This window comes from Lutjanus erythropterus, chromosome 13, assembly GCF_056507025.1.
Source record: "Lutjanus erythropterus isolate fLutEry1 chromosome 13, fLutEry1.hap2, whole genome shotgun sequence".
In the NCBI taxonomy this organism is placed as follows: domain Eukaryota; kingdom Metazoa; phylum Chordata; class Actinopteri; order Lutjaniformes; family Lutjanidae; genus Lutjanus; species Lutjanus erythropterus.
Window position 1 is genome coordinate 18,470,066 of NC_139329.1, and position 25,114 is coordinate 18,495,179.

A 25,114-nucleotide genomic window follows, 5' to 3' on the forward strand; every position below is an offset into this window, starting at 1 on the left:
ATATCTTGTAACATGCATGTAAATGCAGAGATGAGCCAGATGGGCGGTGTGTATAACTGTTAGACCAGTGGTTCCCAAAGTGTGTGCATCGGCAACCTGGGTTGCCTCGAGGAGGTGTGCAGCAACGTTTAACATAGTTTTTCTTTTATTCTGCATTTTTAACAACATTTTAACTACATTTAGAAAATCAGTGACATTTACAGTAATATGTTTTATATAATATTTTCACATATATCACACCAACCAAACTGAAATTGGACTCAGAGATGAGAAGGACAAGACACTACATGTTGGTCACACTCGCAGGTTGTCCTCTCTCTCCAAACATTATCATACGACATCTCCCATTAAAATGTGTGTGATATTTTTTGTTTTGTTTCATTGTTGTCCGTGTATATCTTAAATATGAGCTAATTTATTTTTGAAGAAATTGAAAGAAATATATTTAACATTGTAGATAAAAGCAGTAGTGTTTCCACCATAATAAGCACAAAACATAATGTCTAAAACAAAATCCTATAAATAATCTCCTCATGCTTGTTTTTAACTGGCTAACACACTCACTTTAGCTTTTCTTGGGAAAGTGTTAACACAGGCTAGTTTTAGGTGGAGAATTAGGAGGAGACATTGGCTATTTCAGTGTAGTTACTGATATCAGTCTTCTCACAGACGTTCTTGTTAACTTATTATTAAACTGACTCTTTTATAACCAGTTAAAAGTCCTTCTACCAGCTTTAAGTGAAAGCTGGGGAGGCAGTTTATTTTGGTGTCATTGGGGATAAATTCCATAATAAGTTTTCAGCACATTGTAATTCAAGTGGTGTACACTATCTCGTGGCTCTGTTTTCTGGTTTTAGAAAATCTATCCTGTGACAGGAGACTTTGGCCACTCACAGGTCAGTAAGGGAGTTGATGGCTGAGTCTCATTCCCAGGTCTGTATATAACAACCTGGGAATGAGACTCAACGATCAACTGTCTTTCTCCAGAATTGCTCACTGAACACCTGTTGGCAGAGTGATTGATAATGGGCCTGTTTTATTTATTATTTTTGGAGTTGACAGAAGCAATCATTTGAGGGAATCGTCATGGATCACTGCCTTATGCGGTCACAAACATCCAACACTGACTAAATGTGTCATCAAAGAACCAGATAGTGATATGGCATTTAATACCAATTTTTCTTTCCATCTCAATAGTGTCTTATGGAGACATGTGTAATAATGCTGCAACACTTTATTGAATTATTTGCTCACCTTTTCATTGTTGTGTGCGAAACTAGCATGCTGGACTGTGACGCATGTTCTTTAAAATGGCCATCAAATAGACATGGGTCAACTATTCTGCCTCACTTCAGTATGTCTTTGTATCTCTCTCTACCACATCCTCTTCAAATGTTTGTCAGGTACTCTTCTACATTCCTTTAACAACCTTGATGCATTTTCCATGATACCATTCTTCAAATCAAACTCATTCAACAGATCTCTTCTTTAATTTTTGGCAAATAAGCCTGTTGTCACGAAGTGGAGAAGTACAAGTACATATACATTTGTATATGCACTTGCAGATTTGTTTGTTTGTTTGTCTGTTTATTTAGACATATAGAACATTTAAAAAGGTACAGAATATTGTAACTGCAACAGATTCAACTTCTTCACTCAAGTTAAAGTAAAAAAATATGAAAGTAAAAAGTAGCCCTCTAAAGGACATTTTTGTCGGCTGTTTCTATAAAAAGCTCATGAACCTCACCTTTTCTCTGTGGTGGAGTCTCCCTCTCCGTCTCTTTTGTCTGTTACATTTGTTTTGTCTTGTTACGTCTTTACTGCTGTTTTTATCCTCGTACATCTTCTTATGTTGTTTTTGTCTTCTTATGTCACTTTTGTCTTGTTAAATCTCATTGGTCTTGTTACATTGTTTTGATTTTGTTACTTCTTTTGCATTGTTTTTGTCTCATCATATCTTTTGTTGTTTTTTTTAATCTTGCTGTGTCTTTTAGATTATTTTTTGTCTTGTCTTTTTTGTCTTGCTACATCTTGTTACATTTTGTTTTGTTTTTTTGGCTTGCTGCATCGTTTTTGTATACTTTTATGCCGTATTTCATCACTTTCATCTCATTGCATCTGTCTTGCAATATATGCACTGATGGATACACTAAGAATTGTCTTTTCTGTGTTTTTGTCTCATCCATTTAGGGTAGAAGGAGAGGAATCATATATACATCATAAAGGTGCAAAGCTATCGCAAACATCTGCATTCTTACTCATGCCACTGAAAGTTTGACAATGTTTCAATCACACTTTGATCTTCAGTGTGATCAAAAAATTGTCAATTAAACTTTTTATGGCATAAAAAGTTAAGAAAAAATAATCCAGAAAAAAAATCAATAATTATCCTCAAATGCATTAACACAAACTTAACAAGTCTGTTTTAAAAATGTAAGAAGTAGAAAGTACAGATATTTGTGTTAAAATAGAGGGAGTAAAAGTAAGAATTTGTCTGTAAAATAAATACTCAAGTGAAGTAAAGATACCTGAAAAATCTACTTAAATACAGTAAGGAAGTATTTGTCTTAAGTTACTTCCCACCTCCGAACTATACACATTTTTATATATGTATCAATAAAATTAAACTGTAAAAAATGTGACATACATTAGGATGGTACCTAATGACCTGTAAATCTATCTGAATGAACTGTTGCACTGTTAGCTCCTCACATTTTATTTAAATAACTTTGGAAATAGTGATCATTGTGACTCTTTGCACTGAAGTGTGTGTCTATGTGTGTGCACATTGTGCATGCATTTGCATAATGAATGGTTAGTTAGCAATTAGCTAAGCTAACAGCCGTAGGCATTTATCTATATAGGTTTTGAGATGTTTGAGACCCTTAGTGTTTCTATGGGCTGTTAGCAGTGAGAGTAATCATGCATTATTCATAACACCTGCTCCATTTACAAATACCCCCAGGTCCTCACCGTCTATGTTTACATGGACTTTGCAGGTTCATCTATGTAGGAGTCTCAGTTGACACCATGGCCAGTATTGTGTACATCCTGCTCCCCTGCTCAGTTCAAGGCAGAGTGAGGCTCTGTACCCACTTAGCTACCATATGCTTTATCAGAAGAGGGTGCTCCAGTGCATCAGTGCTAGCCCCCTATTGTAGTTAAGCTGGTATAACACAAGAGTGGTTGGTCAGCTTTTTAATACTACTTGATGAGTTGAGTGACATCATTATCATTTATATTATTAACTGAACCATATGTTCAGTTCATCTGTGCGTGCATGTCCCTGAATGTGTGACTCAGTGGTGACAGGAGTCACTAGATTCGTTGTCCTGATGGTACGCTAGCCTGGTCCTGTTAATTTTGCTGTGTTAAATTACATATCGACCCACAGACAGTTTTTTTTTCTTTGCCAGAGGGGCCTGTACTCATTTACACACAAAAAAAATACGGCGATCATTTGACATACAAGAGCAAGAATGTATAGCTGTGACCTAATTAGGACGTCTGTTTTGTGGATGTTATGATTTGATAATTTGTTAATTTCAGTCTATGTTTTTACACCAACGTGTTGCTTTGCTAACAGGCTCTACATTAAATATGTTTTTTACTAACCGTCGTCCAACTACACTCACTTGTACACTTTAATGTAAAGAGTGTGTTTGTGCAGCACTTTGTGTTTCTAAGGACTGTCCACTTCTGTCTGTTTTTTTTTCTTTTTTTTTGTTGCTTTTTGGTTCTACTGTAATAAAAAGATGTAGTATAGAAACTAGGAGTGGATGATGAGCTCAGACTTTTATAGCTGTATAAATTACATTTTGAAGAATTTATATCAGCATGTATTTTTACTGTCATCATTTGCTTTATTGTCACTTGAATGCTGTACCAGAGTAAGATATCGCTAAGAGTTACGGTTATACTTCACAGTGGTTGTGGTGCCAGTTTCATACATGTTGAAGGTTAAAAGCTTATTCCTGATGACATTTGTGTGTGTGTGTGTGTGTGTGTGTGTGTGTGTGTGTGTGTGTGTGTGTGTGTGTGTGTGTGTGTGTGTGTGTCTGCCTGCGAGTGTGTGCATTCTGTTCTTTTTATTTTTTTTCACAGCACTATACAGCAGCTGCTATATAACTTAAGGGTTATTTTGCCTTGGGTTAAATGTTTGCAGGCTGATATTACATATGAATACATTGTTTTTATCAATGCCTTATAAAGCCTTTATTCCTAACAATTTGAATGGGAATCGTGTATTTTATATAAGCTGCAGTGCATATAATGTCCTTCCATTTGCATTTTTTTGTCTAGTGTCTGTTTGCTTTTACAGTCAGACGGAAGACATTTAATATTATTTTTTCTATCCAAGACTCTATTTTTAGTTTTGTTTTTCATTACTTCAGTGATTTAGTTCACTTTGTTGCTCTCAAGATAATTGCGTTGTGGCCTCACTTTTCCGTCTGGTGTTATTGATGTTCTTGTGAATCAAGTTTACTCACGTTGCCTCTCTCAACCACAACCTTCCTTGTGGCTCATGTATTTCCATTCTGTGCTATTTCACACCTGCTGTTTTATTTAATACACACATAACATACTATGTATCTGAGAAAGAATGCAGCACACACAAAAATTGCCGCAGTTTGGTTTACAGTGACTACGTTTGTTCTGATACCGATACCAGTATTGGAAATGCATCCTGTAGCTCCTAAAATGTTGGATTTGATATTGATCACAGGGAGGTTTCTAGAGGGGAGCCTGGGGGGGCACTGGCAACCCATGAAATCTGATTGACCACCCCAAGTGCCACCCCATTATTAGGACTGTAAGAAACTGCAAGATACTGTAATGTTGTTAATTAGAGTAGATATTAGAAATGGTACATTAATTTTATTCCAATATATGCGCAAATGCACCTACTGCATGAGTCAGTGCCCCACTTGGGCCACCCCAGTCCAAAAAGTCTGGACACGCCCCTGTCAATGAGTATGTGAGTCTATGCGCTATCCAATATTACGTAATTTATTAGCCAGAAATTGGAACATCTCTAAACCTCTCACATGAGTCTCCATTCCTGGATTGTCTCCAAGTGGAATAATCTTGTAATCAATAAACCTGGTATGAGATTAGTTGTGTAGTTTGTGCATATAGTGTGAGCAACATGGAGACTTTCAAAGTCTTGTACGCTGCACGTGACTTTAGGAGCATATGGGTATGTGTGTGTAAGAGAGAGACAGTGAAAGCAGTGATGGCACTCATTTTAATAGTATCATGTGTAGGAGAAAGGGCATTATATATAAAATGAAATATTTAATAAATTTCTTGACACTAATTATTGCTGTGCAAACATAGCCAGCAATCACTTCTAGTACAACAGTGCTGTTAAAAAAAGAAAAGTGTCCATGTTTGAATAAGGATAGCCTTTCATTAGCTCATCATGAAATATAAATTTAATCGCCCAAACCTACATAATCCTCTGTCAGATGGGTTGTGGAGACGATGCACGTGCACAGCGCAGGGTTTTCTCAGGGGCCGTCCTTGCTCACTTTGCGCTGCCACTAGAGCTGCCTGTCTGACTCATTCTCAGAAGCATGTTTCTTTTGGAGGTGATCAAAGAGGTTGCTTGTAATGCTGCCGGCAAAAACTGTTGCACTGCACAGCCTGCTAATAACTGTATTTCACTCAGCTTTTGTCTTTTTGCAACCAAATCATATCCAAATTGTATGAAGTTTTGTATCTTTAAGATTTAATAATAATTTAGTCCCACCGCTGTAGCAGTGTGCAGTCCATTTCCTCACTCTTAGAGTTCACATTAATAGCTGCTATAGTTAAGGTGAACTTTATCTGATATGACATTTAAAATCTTGTCTATACTGATACAAACAGTGCAGCCAAAATCCATGTCATGGCACATGACTTATACTTTGTATACCACCCAACTCTAATAGAGAGCCCAATTAGAAACTTGGAAATGGCACCCATAGGAGCTCCATACATCTGTGTGTGTGTGTGCGCGCGTGTGTGTGCACTTTTGCTTGTGTGTACATGCTGTTGTGTGTAGTCAAATCCAATACAATGACATTTAAAAGTCCTAGCCAAATACATACATCTCTCTGTTGTCATTCAGGATAGCTGTGCGCGAGTTCTCCTGTTCCGAGGGGCCAATAAAGAGATAAAGAACTACAACAGCCAGACCGCCTTTCAGGTATGTGTGGTATTGAGGAGCACTGCATGTTGCTCATCCTTTATATCTTTGGTATGTCAGAGCTGAATGGATTGAATGACTTGTCTTACGCAGCCTAATTCTGCTACGTTGAATATGTTGAGTGCTATTAAGAACTTAAGCAGCGTAACGGCCCACACCCCCGCAGGCTTTGTGTCTGAACTCCAGCTGACTGATGAAGTCTGTGTGAAATTAACACTGTCACAGATTTCCGGTGCAGATCAAAGTTAATTTGTTTGTACACAAGGCAGGCTGGTCCACACAGTGCCCAGAACATTGCCACTCATAAAGATTTTACACATCTGGCACAACAAAGGATTAAATGTGTGAAACTGAGACTGAGTGAGAGAGAGGACAAAAATCTATTCATATTTATTTATTTGTTAGTTGTTTTTTCTCATGGAATCAAATTTAGCTGTCGCTTGCCATCACTTATGTGCTTGCGCCTTTTCCTCCCCTGCCCTCCTCTTTTCTCCTGACCCACAGGTGGCTATTATAGCAGGAAACTTTGATCTGGCTGAAATCATAAAGGTCCACAAAGCATCCGATGTTGGTAAGTTGACAGCAACGGTGGGCTTCCTCAGTGTTTTGGAGATTTTAGTATGAATTTAGTGTTAGGGAGACATCAGACTGAAGAAGCGCTGAGCATGGACTGTTGGAGAATCTGAAGGAAGTGGTTACAGGTTTATATACAGAGGTGTGGAGGAGGTTTCACTGGTTTATTGGATCCCTGCTGAGTTGAGCAGTTTGTCTATGACATGAACTTACAGGAAAATTCTGCCATCTAGTGTGGGCAGGATGTAATGCTCCACTTTCTACATAGTGACAGTGTTACTCACATGTTATCCCTTTTATCAATTAACAGGTTAAAAAAAGAATCACATGAAACTTTTGGAAATAACAAGATTCAAACACACTTTGTTAATTATTTTGAATTTCATTAAATGTTGTCTTTTCTTGGTTTTAAAGGCTGCATTATAACAAAGTGATGTAATTTTACTAGACTGTTCCAGGTTCTCTATTATTTATTACTATATACAGCACAGCATCCATAAGATCATCACGGCATAGCTTGAAAATATTGAGATTTTATTTCTAAGCCATATCGTCCAGCCCTAATTTAATTCACAACTGCAATAAAAATCTAGTACTGCCATCATCAAAGATCCAAAACAGCTTTCCATAATTCTGCATTTAGTTCTTTGTTCTTCAGTTATATATATTTAAGCTCCAGTGTCTAAGATATAGGGGGGTCATTCTACCTCAGAATGAGTTGTTTATATCTATGCAGGTTCTTGTTCTCTTTCATGGAGTTCACCATATTGCACTGCCATGTTTTTATGGTACCCCAGAATGGACAAACCAAACACTGGCTCTAGATATGACCTTTCACGTTTTTCGCAAGGTTCTTGTGAAAAACTTGTGCTTGGAAGAGGAAAGTCAGAAGAGGTTTTTGCAATCGGCAAGCTCACCAATGGATGTCACTAAATCCTAGACACTGATCCTCTGAAATGTGATAATTGATAAGATTGATGATGCATTACCATGATTCAATAATCTAATGCTTTTCTGAAGTGCCATCAGTACCAGATCTATTCCATCATTTAGTCCATATTTAAAGATTGAGTATAGTTTATAGCTGCATGACTACATTGAAAATTAAATGGGATTAATTCCTTGAAAGAGTTTTAAACAAATTTTTGTGTCTTTGAGATGAGTTACAGTTATTACCCAATCAAAGTGTTCTGTTTATGTTGCTTGCTAGTAGCTTCACATGATATGATGACTCTGTCAAAGCGCTCTAGGCCTGAATGTGTCTCTTTTTCCCCTCAGTGCCTTTCAGGGAGACCCCCTCCTACACCAACCGTCGACGTGCGATGCCTGGCCCCCTGCCCTCGCCACGCTCCTTGCTCCGCTCTGCGAGTGACAACAACCTGAATGGGGACCACGATCACATCCACAGTCAGGCCCCCAGAGAAATTCGTGGCCGTCAGGGTCACTCCCCTGTCCCCTCACTGCGCAGTCTGCCAGCTCTTGGGCAGCAGCACAGCAGCCTTGGAGAGGTAAGATGGAGCTAGTAAGGCTGTGTGATAGGAATGGATATTTTTCCTGAAAGTGAGACATTTTCTGTCCCGGGAACAGAAGCACACTATCACATGAATCCCAGGAAATGAACTTATTTATAAGGTATGACTTCACAACCAAAATGCATTGTTCATGTTTCAGGCAACACTAAATGGAACAAGGAGAAATATCTCAGCCTGATCACTTCTTATTTGGTGGAATTAATAACTATTAAGACAGAAGAACATCGTTTATGTTAATCAACATTAGAATGATTGCCGTAGCTGCAAGGATGAAATGCCAAGTTTATTGTGTGTGATCTTTCAGCGCCTGTCTAAACAAACAAAATTCTCTAAAGCAAGTCATTTGGTGTTTAAAGTGGTGTTAAAATCACTTTATTAAGCTGCGACAAATACCATGTTTTGTGTGCGTTCAGAGGCTGCTGGTGCAACTCCAGCAGAAGGCTGAGGCGGTGTGTGCTGCGATGTTAGATATGGTAGGCCTGTTAAAGTCAGTCATCACTCAGTTAAAGAGCAAAGCTCTAAAAAAAATCACTTTCTACTGGAGATTATGGCATTTCTTCACTGCTGCTCTGAGAGGTGCATCCTACCATAGTCATGTGACACCATGTCTGACAGTATTTCTTCCAGGTGTTCTGGATTAAGTATAAATCTGGTGTTCTTGCATGTTTTGGTGGACTTTGTCTGAGGTTCCAAATGTGGCAGCAAACCTCTTGTTGCACCTCAGTCTGGCTCTAGTTTGCAGTTTGATTTCTTTGGGGTTTTTTTAAGCATTTCCACAAAAAGCCAATAACAGAAATTGTATTATATTAGCCTCATTTAGATGGCAGAGCCTTCATGTTCCTGTACTAACTGTATTAACTGTATTGTTTGAATTCATGCTGCTTTGTGCATATTAATCATTTAATTAAAGTGTTCAGTGTTTTCCACTAGTGCACATACACAGTTGTTCCACCAGTGACACATACATCTATTACACATACTATAAGAAAGTAAACTAGGCCTATATATTTTCTAAATATATTACCACATGATCAAAATATTTTCAAAATGTTTTCAGGAATTTAACTCCACTGTGTGGGTGTGTTTGAATATTTACAATAAACATTTTAGCACAACGTTAGTAGATGAAACCATTGACAGAAAAAATAAGAGACAATTTGACACAATATCAGTGAGTAGTCTCTTTGAAGTTTTGGTCCATATGTTAACTCAAGACGATCGCTATGTTTTACTTGTGCATGATGCTCGTCTCTTGTTGTGCCCTGCATCAGAGCCGTCATGGAGAGATCCCTGACAGCAGTCTCCAGAGTACAGGCAGCTCCAGATCCTCCCATTCCCGCTCACCTTCACTACATCATATGCATGAAGAGGATAAGCCGGTTCCCAGAAGGTCCCACAGCCATGGCTACCCTCACGGACACAGCCATCGTGGAAGGCTTAGGTCTGTAAGATTTGCTTTGACCTCTGCTCAACCTCATATGTTATTTCTAGTGATTACTCATCTAAATGTGTTGTTAGAGAGGTTTGCAAACAAGCAAATCCCTCTCTTCCTGTTCTTAATTCATGCCTCAAACTTGCCAGTCTTGGCAGCTATTCACTTTAAATAGATCATCTATGATTGACCTTGTGATTACGTACCTACTTTGATATTTAAACCCAATTTCAAAAAGCAAAAAGCCCCATGTGATCTGTCTGAATCTCTTGTTAGTCACCAGCCAGCATTCTGCATCTTATTCCATCTGCTATCGCCTGCTACGGGTAATAAACATGACACAACATCAATCAGTGCGAAATCTTGTTCATTTATTCATACGTCAATTCCGGGCACATATGAAAATCCTCTTCCTCATGAAACTGCACTTGCACCCTGCCCAGAAAAGTCATCTGTATGAAGTATAAAACCTGGGAATCGAATCAGTATGCTAATAAATTGGTATCTGATTTATAGTGGCTGATTGAAACACTGATCAGTATGCGGTCTGCTATAATTGTATTTAGTGTAGCTGTTTTGTGGCCCGTGCTCCTGTCAGGGATCAGTGGAGTGGTGTGTGTGTCTGGCATAGACAACAGTCCTATTTATGTAACAAGCTGGGCTGTTTGTCCTGCTGGGAGCACAGAGGGAAAATAACATACTTCAAATCTGTGTTTGTGTGTTCGCATGTGTGAGCTCATATGTATAGCCACTTGCACACAGCGATGGCCATGGGTGCGCGCGCAGTTCAGTGATAGACAGATGGAAAGTGGCTAATAATGATCACCATGGGGACCAATTGAAGGCTGCCAAGCTGTAAATGTGTGTCAGTTTATGCATGAGAGAGAGAGACTGAGAGACAGAGGATACATTTTGAAATTAAAGCTATGAGTAATATCATTGGACGGGCCACTCAGTTCAAAACAGCTTGTCACTCGATTGATACATAAATCCGCGGGTGTAGTTCTGCTGCTGGGGCGCTGGAACAAATCTCCTCCCTTGTACACCGAACCATTAGACAAACTGCACAGTAAAGTCGGGCTCTGATCACATCTCGGAGCGATAGATTTAAGTGCTTTACTGACACTTGGTTTGTTAAGCTTTTTATTATGATCATATGTCAGAGCAAGATCACCTACCTACAGCACACACCTAATGTGATTCCTGGTTGCCACACACTGCGTGTACGTGTGTGTGTGTGTTTGTGTGAAGCGGTCCGATGTCTGACAGGGGAATTGCATTACAGACACAGCTCCAGCCGTACTTTCCTCTGCCTCTAATACTCTCCTGTCACTTTACTCCATCCATCAAAGACTCCCACTCTCTCTGTCTGCCTCTCATTCTGTCATTCATACACACACACAGACACGTACACACAGGGCCATTAATCTGTGGTTTGCAGCTAGAGAGCAGTCAACATCCTTTATTAAATCAAGTAACGTGTGCACATCACACAACGTAGAACCTAAGCTCTGACGGACTAACTTGTACTATATAAGCGTTGTTTCCACAATGTTAAATTTAATCATATAAAGTGAATTTAGTTCATTCACACTGGAGTGTTTAACAGCTTGGGATTAGGTCTGGGCAATATAGCTGGATAGCGTGTCACAATAGTGAATTTTCATAACTGTTGTAATCGATAATTATCACTCATGTAGCTTATGAGTGACGACATGTTGTGTACTCCAAAGGGTGGAAATGTCTAAGGTGTTAAAATAATTGTTGTATTACTGGTCTTAATGTGGACGGTATTCCTGCAGTTTGCACCCAGTGCTGTTCAACACTGTCAGTCATAGCTGCAGCTGGCTGAGCATGACGTCCCTCTCCAGCAACGCTTTACAACTCCTCCACCTTAGCCGGCTACTTCTGACATAAAGAGGGAGCCGGTCTACTCCAAGCTCCCTCCAGATGTCCAAGCCCCTCACCCTCTGATAGCTGTTCGACTTAAAAAAAAATGAAATTGCCATACCAGCGAGCTGACCTGATCTTTTTTTTATCTGCACTCATGTTGTTACGCTGTTCCTCTTGTCTCATGAGTCACTCATGCTGATTGCTGTCGTCAGATGTAACTCCATACTGTTGTCTCATGTGTCGATGGGGCAGCCAAACAGCCCTCTTATTAAATGATTGGCTGTTTGTGCGTCACTCGTAGCAACTAAGATATGACAGGGTGTTGATGAGCTGGGGCGTATGGCTTTTGTTCTTTCATGGTGGTTTGCATTTAATGCATTAAGTTAAACTATCCAACACTTTATCAAACTACTTTATTATTGCTATTGATGGTGTGTCTATCACTGTATATATCACTGTTTTTTAATCGCCTACGCATGCACCCAAATCAGAGTACGTTACTTAGGAAAGCACAAATAATGCACTGAAAACCAGTATTACTTTTACCGAATATGCCATTTATTGTTTAGGAAATAATAATTTCCAAAACATAACGCAGTAACATCTAGAGTGCTATCTTTTACTACTACTAAGTATCTAACTATCTAACTATCTAAATCCTTAATTTTAATATTACAATATTAATATATGTATAATATTCTAGTACTATGGACTGCAATAAGAACATAAACATAGCATCATTGCTATTGAAGATGTTTTTTGCCTTTTTTAATTTTATCTTTACTGTAAATAGCTCCTATTCTTGTTTTAGTTTCTGTTTAAATGTAATTAACTTGATGCTTTGAAGACAACAATTGCAACGGCAATGAATATTAGGTGTGAAAATAAAACATGCTCAATTTAACGCGATTTCCTGGATAAACCATGCCCACATCTGGTTTCTTTCCAAAATGCAGATACAGATCATTTTCGTAGTTGAGCAAGTACAGATTCAAATGCAAATAATGATATCTTCAATATCTATATCTGCATCCCTATTAACCACCCTCCAAACGTTGTGTCCCATAACAGTAACAAATTATCTTCAGATGTTCTTCTGCCATATCTGGCAACACTGACATTAACATTCACTGACAGAGAAACACATCTTTTGCACTGTCCTTGTGCTCATTTTGTACAAGGTTGATTAGTCACAGTGCGAAGATAGTTGAAAAAAAGACAGAAGTGAAAAGGAAAAAGGAGGATAGCAGGTTTAGTATGTCCGCTGTGTCCTGGCCTAAATGGCCTTCTGTACACAGGGAGTTGAGACCTTGTTCTTCAGTGTGTATTACCCTTACACCACGTACTAAAGTGAGTTGAATGTATAAAAAGCCCAAAACGAGCAGCTGGTCTCCATGGCCAGAACCTGCACCCAAGTGAGACTGATGCTGTCCTTGAATATTTTCCCTCTAATATTTTTCCCTCACTCTCTCTGTTTCTCTCTCTGACCTTCTGTTTATGCCCATGGTAACTCTAGAGGCATTATGGATACCAGGGGAGTGTGAAATTAGCTTGGCTGGTCAACAGCCCGCCCAACGGCAGACTCCAGCAAGTTCCTGTGGAACTCACCATCACTTCCTCCTCTTTGCACGTGTGCAGTGCTGCGAGGGTTCAATAGCTTGGCCAGGCTTCAGGAGAAAGTTTAGATGGAAACATTAGAGAGGATGCAGATAGATCAGGTCAGTATCTTATTAAAGAGATAGTTAGGCTGTCTGAGGTACTTAACCAGAGTCAGTGTATTTGGTACAGTAGATGGCGATCAGCACCGCCCCAGGTTGGAAAAGCAGCACGACTGTAGGAAGTTAAGCAGCAAACAGCTGTGGACAAAGTCGGCAGTAAAACATATTTTAGCAACTTAAGAAAAGGCACATTTAAAAAATCAACATCAGTTTAAGTGTATGATATATTCAGAATAACATGATAAAAAATATATATACGTGTGTGTGTGTGTGTGTGTGTGTGTGTGTGTGTGTGTGTGTGTGTGTAAAACAAATAAAATATTGCTCTCTCTCACAGAACGCAGGTGTTGCCAGTCTACTGCGGCCTCAGTCTGTTAGTTTGTTTGTGTTATTGTGTTGTTAAAAAGGTTAGTTTGGATTCACTAAAGCATGAAACTTGGTACAGTTGAACAGTTGGGGGCCATTATCATTTTCAGAAATGGAGCTATCACAAAAATGCCTCAAGGCTGCCATTCTACTTTCCGCCATAAACACGTTATGTATTTTGCGTCATATCTCCTCAACCAAATATGATAACTCTGAAAAGCTGGTGTATATCCTTGTGTTTTGATGGTCAGTGATTACAGTGGTACCATATACATATGTTAAGGTTAGACCTTAAGGATGAATTAAGTGATATTGTGAGAAGGAAATCACAGTATCACAGCAGAGAACCTGGGCTAGACTGTACAATGTCATATCTGTTACATGCATGTTGTGAGGAGGTTTTAAAAGCTTAATCTATTTATTCATTACACATTCATTACATTACACACTGATGTTACAGTGGCTAAAAGACGAGAACAATATTCAATATGACCTTAACAGCTTTGCTTAAAAAGAATGTCTCTAACACACAAAGAAATATTTCACAAACATGTTTGTTTGACTGTTTTGTTGTTGGTGAAGCTCTTCTTCATTGTCTCCTTCTCAAATCCAAGGTCCTTCCTTCATCCAGGAAGGGCTTTGGATTTGTCAGGACCCAGAGACTTGTCAAGCTCATGGGCAGTTATGTATCTGAAGTACATGCTAGTCCCAAATGCCACCCACAGCACCTCAGTGTCCAACCCCTGACACATGTGCAATGGCTAGGATCACAACATCTGTGTCCACAGTATGGAGTAATGTAGAATAACATCCTTGTGTCTGCCTCTCTATGCATGCAAGGGACAATCTGATCTGTTTCTTGTGGTTTAGATAATAGAACATGAGACTGAGTCTCTGACAGTCTCTGACAAATCCAAGGCCCCTCTTGTGATCACTGCTATCATTGGCTGTGACACGGTATCTGCATTGCATGCAAACAGGGGCAACAAGACAGCATGGGATACCTGGAATACCAATTACATGGCAACAGAGGCCCCAAAACACATTCTAGAGGACTTTATTTTCCTTCATGGAGCAGATTAAGCTTTTAAAACTCAACATGCATGCATATTATATATATTATATATGCATATTACAGGGTCTAGTCTAGGTTCTGAGATATTGTGATTTCCTTCTCTTAAGACTAGATCACAAAAGAAAAACAAACAAAACTCAGGAAGACAGATTAAAGCTTAGAAGTGTTGGTGTGACAGTCACTCCAACTAATGCAGCTGACAATCTAATAAGACAAGACACTGGGTGATAAAATGATAACATGGGAGAAGTTTGCCTGTGTCATAAGAGCTTAATTGGCTACTTACCATGATATCCTGTCAATACAAAGCGATAATTAATCATCAAGAGAGCACTGTCTTGACAGTGTCAGTGTCAGAAATTGTGATATTGAGTTTTGCACCTTAGGACCAAGTTATCAGTCTTAGTTTAAAAGAAAAGCTCTCAGGCCGTCAGACCAATTATCTCACTGAGCAGGATATGCCAATTTTAATCTTTCGCATTTCCAGGGTGTTGCTGTTGTTTCCCTCCACCAGCAGAGAACACAGAGTTCACAAGTCCAACCAACTTCCTTTGCAACTGTCATAGTGAAATATGTTTTTTGGCAGTATTCATTAGATAAAAACTTTTGTTACTGGTTTAGGTTTAGATGTAAGATTTTTCTAAGGGTTGAGTTTTTTAACGCACCACCGGCACAGATTCTGTTAAATAACCCACAAAGGTCATTGTTTGGACAAAATGTTTGAATGTTAGGATAAGCTCTTGCTACCCTTTGTTCTGAAAAGTGTGGGAGGAGATTTGGACTCAGGGGACTAAATCTTCATTTCAAAGATTCAGTCACACAACATTGCCTAAAACATGATATCGTGTGAGGCCTTATTTTTTGGCTTATTGAGGTTGTTTCCAGATTTTAGGAAGTGTGGACATAGTATGATGGTTGAATTTAGTTAGCATGTGTACTGAACCATGGGGGGTGATCTGCACGGACCACGGATCAACTATGTTCCCATACACCACCAGTAGTTACTAATGCCTGAGTCATTACCACAGCAAGGCATACAGATAAGTTGGTGATGTCTGGACACACACATCTGATCTGATCACTTGCAAATAATAGTGTGGACAGTCCGTCTTAAAGATCTGATTTGAGAAACAAAGCTGATTTGCCTACAGTATGAACAAAGCCTACTATTGTTGTGGTTGCTGGTGGTATCAGTGAACCAGAGCCTGTGTCATTACCTGTCGATGTGCTGTATCATGACTCCTCCTGTGTTGAATAATGCCAACCTAGAGGTGTCCCGTTCCCTTCACCTTTTAATTCTTTATTGTTGCTGTTCTCCTCACCTCTTTTTCATCCTATATACCGTCCTCTTTTTTTGCATTAGTCACACCAGTGGCTGTTGGTGTGTAGATTATCCATGGCGTCTTAACACAGCCAAAGGGCTGAGGTGCACAGAGAAGAAAGAACGGCAGGCAGAGGGAGGAAGAGGAGGAGATAGAGTTGAGCCTCTTCTGTTTCACCTGTGGAAAATCCACATCAAAGGAGTACAGAGTTGTATTGGTCTGTGCGCATCTTAATTCATTTTGGGGGTGATGCTAATAGGCTAACAGTAATCCATGTGGCTTTTTATCATTCATTGTTGTTTAAAACACTGATGCTGTCTGCACTGGCCACACACAGTAAGTCAACAACACAGCTATGTCATGCAATAATGAACCCTTTATAAGTGATACAGAAAATCGCAATATGTGTAACTAGTTCTAAGTGTTAATCGGGGTCAGGATGTATCAAACAATGTGGATGTGGTACAAATAGCCTTCGATTATGGTTTGCAGGCACAGAACTGTAACACAAACTAAGGTACCTCACCTATTCTTTAGCATGTTCTGCCACTCATTCTTGTCGGGGTCATGGTAGCAGTAGGATAACCATGGTAGCCTTGATGTCCTTCTATCCAGCCACATCCTCAAGCTCTTCCTGGGGGTTCTGAGGTGTTCCCAGGCCAGACTGGATATATAATCCCCCTTCAGTGTGTTCTGTGTCTGCCCTGGGGTCTCCTCCAGTCTGATGTACCCAGGAGGTTTCTGCATATCTAAGCCCTTCACCTTGTCCCTGAGGGTGAGCCCAGAGACCCTGCAAAGGAAGCTAATTTTGACTTCTTGTATCCATGATCTCCTTTTTTTCTTTAAATTCCTAGAGCTAGTGACCATAGGTGACCATTGGAATGTAGATCAACTGAGAGCCTCAGGCTCAGCTCCCTCTTCACCATGACTGTCCAGTACACCTACATCACTGCAGGTGCCACATCGATACACCTGTCAGTTTTATAGTCTGTCTTGTCATCACTTGTGAATGATACCACACGATATTTTAATTCCTTCATTTTGGTTGGGCATGAATTGTTCGTGCAGGAAACGCTAGCCATAACACACCTGGACTTTGTTAGAGGTAGGGATGTTTAATTTTGCTTTTGATAGCCTGATACCCATTAACCAGGAACTAACCTAGGCACCTATTGTCCACATGTCCCCACTGCACTAGTCAGCTTCTCAGCCAACAAAGTGGCCGATAGAGACGGCATATGGCGAGGCTCGGAGTGAAGAGCACACTGGACTGCATCTCCTAATCAGCATTAATGAAGTGATAGGTAACTGTGTTGTAGCTTTTGTCAGTGAAATCTGTCCAGCAGTTGGTGGTCAGAGTTAGCTTTTCTCCCCTGGCTAGCTTGACTTTTAGCTCATCCTTCTTCTCCTTAAAGTGTTTTTCAGTGTGTTTGGTCACAGTAGCTTTTGATGGCAAAAAGTACTTGAGATGGAGGTACCAAACTAGCTATTTGAATCCCTTGCCCTCTACCACACTGACTGGCAGCATATTGGACTCAATGATTCGGTACACCAACTGGGTGATAGCCTTGGACCAGTATGGGTCACACTGTCTCCCCCTGGCTACCGGCAACAATCTCAGACATGGCAGCCAGGTGCCTGCTCTGAATGGTCCAGCATAAGACGGGCGTGGTTTTGCAGGACATGGTAGTGCAAGCTTCTGTACGCTCTGTGACATTTCAGTTTTCACGATTAAGGGTGAGTTAGTTTGGTATAAATAATTAATGTAGGAAATTGGAAGTACATGTTGAAGTTGGTCGTAGTGACACCATGTGGGCTAGTTTTTCTTTTTATAAAGCTTGAAAAATTCAGTGAGACTGAACACTATTCATAAAACATGAGCTGAGTTTATGTGATCCATGTCAAGTATGAAGGCATACAGAGTATACTATTCAATTTTATATTCAGTCTCACATGGCACTTGATGGTCTGCCTTGTAAGTCTGTTTGGGCATCTATTGATGCAAGATGCTAACTTAAATTGATATCAGAATAGAGCCTCCATCTGAGTAGGTTTTTGTTGCTGGACATAATTTAGGCCATATAAATGTCAATATATTTTAGCACTATTTAGTTGTACATATTTCCTATATAATGTTATTGATGGTCAGAATTTATCAGTCAGATCAAATCTTGAAAGTTGCAGTTGCAGCCATGCCTTAAGTTTTTTTTTAAGTTCTTTTTGAAGTTCAAGTTAGGTGTGAGGTCATTTTTATTTTTAACTGTGATGTTAAGGCAAAGATTAGGTCAGTGAACAACTTTGTAGGTTATGGTTCAGCTAGCTTAGCCAGAAGGTGATGAGATGACCTACTGTAAACCACCAGATGCAGGACGTAAGGCGCTGCCCCTGGATGAAATACCGAGGTTGAGGTTGTCCCGTTAACAGAGTGTACATTTATTCAAATTAGCCTGTTGATCGACATGTGTAACTGGTCACAAATACTCTCTGCGGTGGTTTTGTTCCCCCATAGTCAAATCATGAGACTGCAGTTTGGTCAATCAAAAGCTTAAGGGAACACCTCCTTTGCACCATACACCTTAGTTAGTTCTGTAATGTATTTTGTAATTTTGTAGTAAATCAGGACAAATGAAACAGAAAAGTATAGAGTAAATATTTTAGTGTTTGGTAAATGGCATAGTGATGAAGATGCCAAAGTATACAAATGTTGTCAGTATGGGCTAAGCAGTTTGTTTATCTGTCCTCCTCCCCTTTCCAAATTGAGGTGGAGTTTAGGGTTAGATGTTAATCACATCAATTGACCCTTTCTTCTAATTTCTCTGAACAGTAAAGTCTCGTTGATGCATAAGCTGTCCATGTACAAACAGATTTGTTGTTCACGACCTTAATATGTTCTGCCCAGTGAGCAGAGCCCACATTCTGCTTCCTCCTTGATATCCATAAACACTCCCACGTCGGGCAAGAAAGAATGAGAGAGCACATATTCATTCAAGTGCAGCAAAGCAAGGACACACTGGTGATCATTAGGATGCAAAGTGTGATGCTGATTATGACTGTGTTTATAATGTGCTCATCTCACCTTAGAGAGCTGGGCTATTTGAGGAAAAAGCGATTTACCTGAGACGGCAAGGCAGTCATGTGAGAAAATGCTACACTGAAGCTGCTTAGTTTGATAGCATCTGTGTAAATGGCATTTAATGACATTTCCAGTTGATTCTTCAGAGTTATGTAGGCAGTTCATAGATTCCGACGTCCAAACTGAGTCGGCTAGACTCATTATTTAGCCATTCAAATGTAAACCTGTCTTTAATGGGCTCATTGATCCTAATCAAGCATGTGATAGCCGTCATGCCCAAATTATTGGCTTTAAGGCTTCTGTTATGGACCACTTATCTGGAATAATCTCAAGTTTGGTCCAATCTTACAAATGCAGATCAAGAGGTGAAAGAATGCACTTCAAAACCTCATCCACATTATTTGATCTAGGTTGCTTTGTGCATCTCACAATATCAAATATACATTATGTTTCAAAGATACAGTTAATACCCATTATACTGCTTTTTCACAAAGGCTATCACCCCCACACGCTGTACACCAAGCCTATTCAAATGGTGGCCTGTGGGCCAAATCCAGGCCTTTAACAAGCTTTGATCATTTATACATATGAAAAAAACATAAATATTTTTTTTTCAAATGGTAGAGAGTTGGCTAATGAGCCCGTTCATTCCAGTAATGTCTGTTGTTAAGCATAGAGACAGTTTTGTAAAAAAGTTTTAGCTCAGGCTGTTTAAGCAGAGGGAATTTAGGAAAGTCAAAATGAATGAAAAAAAGATGTTAAATGCAAACTTTTAATCTGGGATTGTAAAGATGCATTGTTTTTCCTGAACATTTGTACATGTTTATTTTCCAATGGTGAAAACTAGAATTTAATTTACTACACTGATGAAGTTGAAGAAAAAATGGGTTGCCCCCATGACATCTTACTTTTTTCATCCCTTTTTAAAAATTAATTGAATAAACCAGTTGTACACTTGCATCACATTTGACCTGCTATTCTTTACATTGCATGAAGAATATAACTACAGTGGGAGTCAAAGTCACTGTGATCTGTGTAAGATGAATTACTAGCACCTCATTCAATAGCTGGAGCACACTGTTTTTTTTTCTAGTGAGATTACTGAATGTGTGAGACGAGAATACAGAGAGCAAATACTCCATGATTGGTGGCAAATTATTTATGACCAATTGACTGTTATAGAGACCCAAGTTCCTATTATAGTTCATATATACTTATGAGTGAATTTCTTTGCTTTATCTTCTTTCCTTTAATTGACAGTTGCCATCGTTACAGAGGCAGGTCTGGTGTCCAAGGAAACGATGGAGCTTTTATTATAGTCTGCATTAGAACTTTGTGTATATATATGTGTGTGTGTGTGTGTGTGTGTGTGTGTGTGTGTGTGTGTGTGTGTGTGTGTGTGTGTGTGTGTGCGTGCGTGTAATGGATCCTACATTTGTATCATTTATAATGAGGCACAGTGAAAGGGAAGAAGATATGATGAAACAATATGAGCAAGAAAACAAAAGCATTTGTGTCAAAGGCAGTAAAGGTTTGTATATGAAAAACTATTAATCATGACATCATGCAAAATCCAAAGAGAAAAAAACATAAAGCTCAAATAAATCTGATAGCTAGATCTGGATGGAATACTGTTTTATATCCAGTATCCAACAGTAACATGTGAAGAATAGTCATGAAAGCTTTTCAACACGTACATCATACAAAGGCAAGAACACTGAGTATTTGTCATGTCCCTCTTGAGCACAGGAAAGAAATAAATTAGAAATCCTTGAACAGTTTTTGTAAAGCTACCTGGTCACTATAACAACAATGTAGTGCCTGCTCTTTGCTCTCATTTGGTCATATTTGAAAGTGATTGTACATAGCTTTCTGGTCAACTCCTCCAGCAACTGGGTAATAGCCAGGGGGGATATGAAATAATGCAGAAATCTAAAATATAACCAGAAGAAACTCATGGACACACTGTTATGCTAATTCTTACAATGGTAACTTAGACTCTAGACTTACAGAATAACCTACAGAAATTGCTTTCAAGTGAGAAATGGTAAAATCTTACATTGACTATGCTTTCATGCACACATTATTTTACACTATTGCTCAGAATATGAAAATATTCTGAATTTGTCTTTAGACATAGAGGATTAAAGACAATAGAAATAAACTAGAATTAATTAATGAGCTGGAATCATGGAGCTGCAGGTAAACGGGAATATTAGTGGATGTAAACAGCTGAGTAGGAATATTGTGAGAGAAGAAACTGAATGGTAAAAAATATAATAAATTTGACAAAAGATGTTTAGTATGTCAACTTTTAGAGTTATGGTTGTTTTTGTCTGATCTGTTGTCATTCAAATGTTGTTCAGTAATTTTAGCAGAAATGTCGAAGTGCAGTTTGCAACTTTTAGTCTTACCACATGAAACATAAACAGGTCATTAAAGACGAGAATCGTGCAGAAAGCATCTCCACCCCCCTCCCTCCTGTCTGACACTTTGATAACATGTGTCAACCCGGCCATCATCAGCTCACCAGCAGGGAGCATCTGGGGTCAAGCTGTGTACATAACCTCACACAGTAGGTTAAGGGCGTTGCAGAGGTGTGTGAGTGGAGGAGGCAGTAATAACACTGTAATAGGTATCCTTTAAGGGATCTAATTTTTTGGCTGTCTGTGTCACTTTGACACAGCCTCATATCCCTTCACTTCCCCAGCCCTCCCTCCTGTCTTTCTCTGCTGTGTGTGCTGCTGATGTTCAGCGCCGGGGCTCAGACATTAACATGCGGCAGCCATCCAGGCCCCTCAGTCCCTGCGGTAATTGGAAAGCCGTCAGCAAGCCGTTGTTTCGATGGAGAAGGGGACAGAGAAAGAGAGCGCTGTGCGAGATGGGGAAAGCAAGAAAAGCAATAGAGAGGTGGCGAGAGAAAGAGACAAACAAGGCTTGAAATGTGGAAAGGGGGAGACAGAAGGACGGAGAAAGGAAGGGAAAAGGGCGCAGGAGGCTGGAATCAGGTGTATAAAAAGAATGAAGGCTATGAAGTGACTGATACAACGTGCCAGGGGACGAATGGCAAGAGACCGAGAGAGGTTGAAAGGTGTACAGACAGGGATGAAGGGGTTTAGAGATTTCTAGTCTTTTAAGGAAATGTTACAGAGAATAGTATCAAAGGCCCAGTTCATGACATAATCAAGTCACTTGTTACAGTGAATGTGTCCTTTGTACTGTAATACAGTGGTTCTCAACCTGAGGGTTGGGACCCCCAAGGGGTTCATGACAGAATCACTGGGGGTCGCCAGATGGTTGTGGAGACTAAAATAAAATAAATTATTGTGGCAAGCAGCACAGAATGAGAGCCAGGGAGCAACTCTCAGTGACGCCAGCCCCTCAAAGACATCAGCGACAAGCATTTGAAAATATGCATACAGTTGGCCTCAAGAAATATTAATAGTTAAAACTATAAACCAGCACAAAAATGACAATTACCAACATAAACCACCATAGTCTGAAAAGACATAAACACTAAAAAAAAGTGCCATTTGCATTTGGTGACAAAACCAGCAATTCAAGAGATGATGGGAAATAAGAGCCATACTTTAGACTGGGGAACATCGCCTAAACCAGTGAAACTTGTCTCAGAATTAGGGCTACAAGTAATAATTATCTTCATTGTTTAGTCTATAAAATGTCAAGAAATTGTGGAAAATGCTCATTCCCAATCCCCGAAGTCCAAAGGGACATCTTCAAATTGCTTCTTTTGTCCACCCAACTGTCCAAAACCCAAAGACTCTTCATTTACTATAGAAAAGAACAATTTAACTGAAAACACAAAGAAATACTTGTGTCTTTGACAACAATGCTACAACCGCAGTGTCCTCCTTTGATATTTCTTTTTTTTTTTTAATATATATATTTTTTGGGGGGGGCTTTTCTTGCCTTTATTTGATAGGATAGCTGAAGAGAACTGAGCTAAACAGCTGCCCCCCCCTTGAAATTTCTATTTCCGGTTGGAAAAACTGTTAAAGCTTGCCCATTTCACATAATTAGAGTTCAGATTGATGTAAAATGTTTGCTGAATGAGTAAATGTCTGTTTATGAGTCATAAGAAATCATTACTAATCTTTTAAAAGGAGTAGATGTTTACAATGGTGAAATGTGTTAATGGAGTCTGGCAGGCAGGAAGACAGGCAGCTACTGAGTGTGTGTTTTCAGACCAGTGGCATTTTGTATTCAGAGATAACAGGCTCATCTTTACATTAACAGATAATTGACAGCTACAAACAGCTGATCAACTTACAGTGGAGTACTCGTCATGTCTTGTTAGTTCCAGATTACAGTGTTGCGCTTGTCTTACGCTTCTGCAGTATTCCTGCAACCTGCCTTAGCTTTCTTGTGTCTGAGGAGTAAGGGCAGGGGAAAACAACTCACTTCAATTATAGACTGTATATTAAATAGGGATTCAAACTATTTAATATACAGCCTTTAATATACAGCCTATGGCTCCAAATGTTTGAAAGTTTAGATTTAAAAATGATTGAAAGATTAATCAATTATGAACATAGTCGGCCACTAAGTTTCTTTTGAATGATTAATCAACTTATTGTTACTCTAATCAGATTAAATTGTATTCTAAATGTTGAGAATCACTGCTGTAGTATATACAGACATTTCTCAGTTCAGGTAGACATGACAATGATTTTATTAAATTATCATTCATATATAGGTATTACATGTGATATATATCAAAATATGCTTGAGAGAAAACTTTGACAACACAAACAGAATAAGGATGCTGAATGCAACTTACACAGTGGTGGCAAAGTAGTGATGAATGAAGACTAGGCGGAGCTCTGCTGCTGCTGCTGCTGTATTAGAATTCACCGCCAGAGAGAGAGGGAGAAGAAAAGAGAGAGGGAGTGAAGATGCAATGCGAAGAAATGTTGAGAAGGAGAGGGATGAGAGGATGAAATGGAAGCAAGAGAATGAGAGAAAGAAGGAGGGGATCTCAGGCAAGGGGAAAGAGGGAGGAGCGACAATTAAACCAAATGGGCTGGAGCTTTTTGCCCCCCGCCCCACTGCACACAAGCACACACACACAAACACACACACACACATGCACATACTCTCACAGCCTGCCTCAGGGAGCCATGGCGCATGCACGCTCGCAGGCAGACAGGCAGGAGGAGATCAATCGTGCTCTGGGACTGGTGTGTGTGTGAGAGAGTGTCAGCGATGTGTTAGCGACATGCTGGTGGTGGCGTATGCCATGCTAGCGGAGGTGCAATGTTAGCAGCAGTGGAGGGGGCTGTCTGTGTATGTGCCTGTGCGCACGGCTAGAATGCACACAGAGGGCTTGTGGTGTGTGAGTGTGAGCGAGCCGTCAAAGGGGAGGGGAGCCACGGAGCGCAGCAGCAGCAGCAGCAGCAGCAGCAGTAGCAGCAGCATTGCCAGAGTGTGTGTGAGTGTGTGTGAGCGAGCGTGTGTGTGTGGTGAGGGGTGGAGGGGAGAGGAGAGGAGGCAGACACGGCAGGACTCCCAGGAGAAGAATCGGGAGTCGGGGAGCAGACCCAGCCTCTCTCCTCCACGGCAGGAGAACCAGGACCCAAGGACGAGGCGGGATCTGTAGCCCAGCCTGGAGCAGCTGAGACTGGGGCACATATGGGGGATCTCTGTCCCTCTCTGGAGGGGGGCTTCTGCTGGAGCCCTAACTCAGGATGTGTTTGACTAAGGGGGGCTTCCAGACAGATCTGACAGAGCCACACAGAGGAGGAAACAGTGCAGTCCCTCTCACCATTAAACATTTCGGCTTCTACCTCGGTTAGGATGCGGGGGAGAGGGGAGAGATAGAGGGAGAGGGTAAAAGGGAGCAAGAAGGATATTGTCTGTGCTATTAAGGAAGGAAGAGAGGGAATAAGAAGAGGAGGAGGGGTTGGGAGGAGTGTA

General features: G+C 40.0%; 1 protein-coding gene across 2 annotated transcripts in view; it reads left to right on the plus strand.

The window, feature by feature from the left end:
* The window catches only part of shank3a (SH3 and multiple ankyrin repeat domains 3a), a 265,366-nt gene that overhangs the window by 159,463 nt on the left and 80,789 nt on the right, over positions 1-25,114 (plus strand). For both annotated transcript variants that reach the window (XM_084735097.1, XM_084735098.1), the window contains 4 exons: positions 6,116-6,193; positions 6,698-6,764; positions 8,045-8,274; positions 9,570-9,739. In XM_084735097.1, coding sequence (XP_084591223.1) covers positions 6,116-6,193; positions 6,698-6,764; positions 8,045-8,274; positions 9,570-9,739 — 545 coding nt within the window. The remainder of the gene's footprint in view (positions 1-6,115; positions 6,194-6,697; positions 6,765-8,044; positions 8,275-9,569; positions 9,740-25,114) is intronic.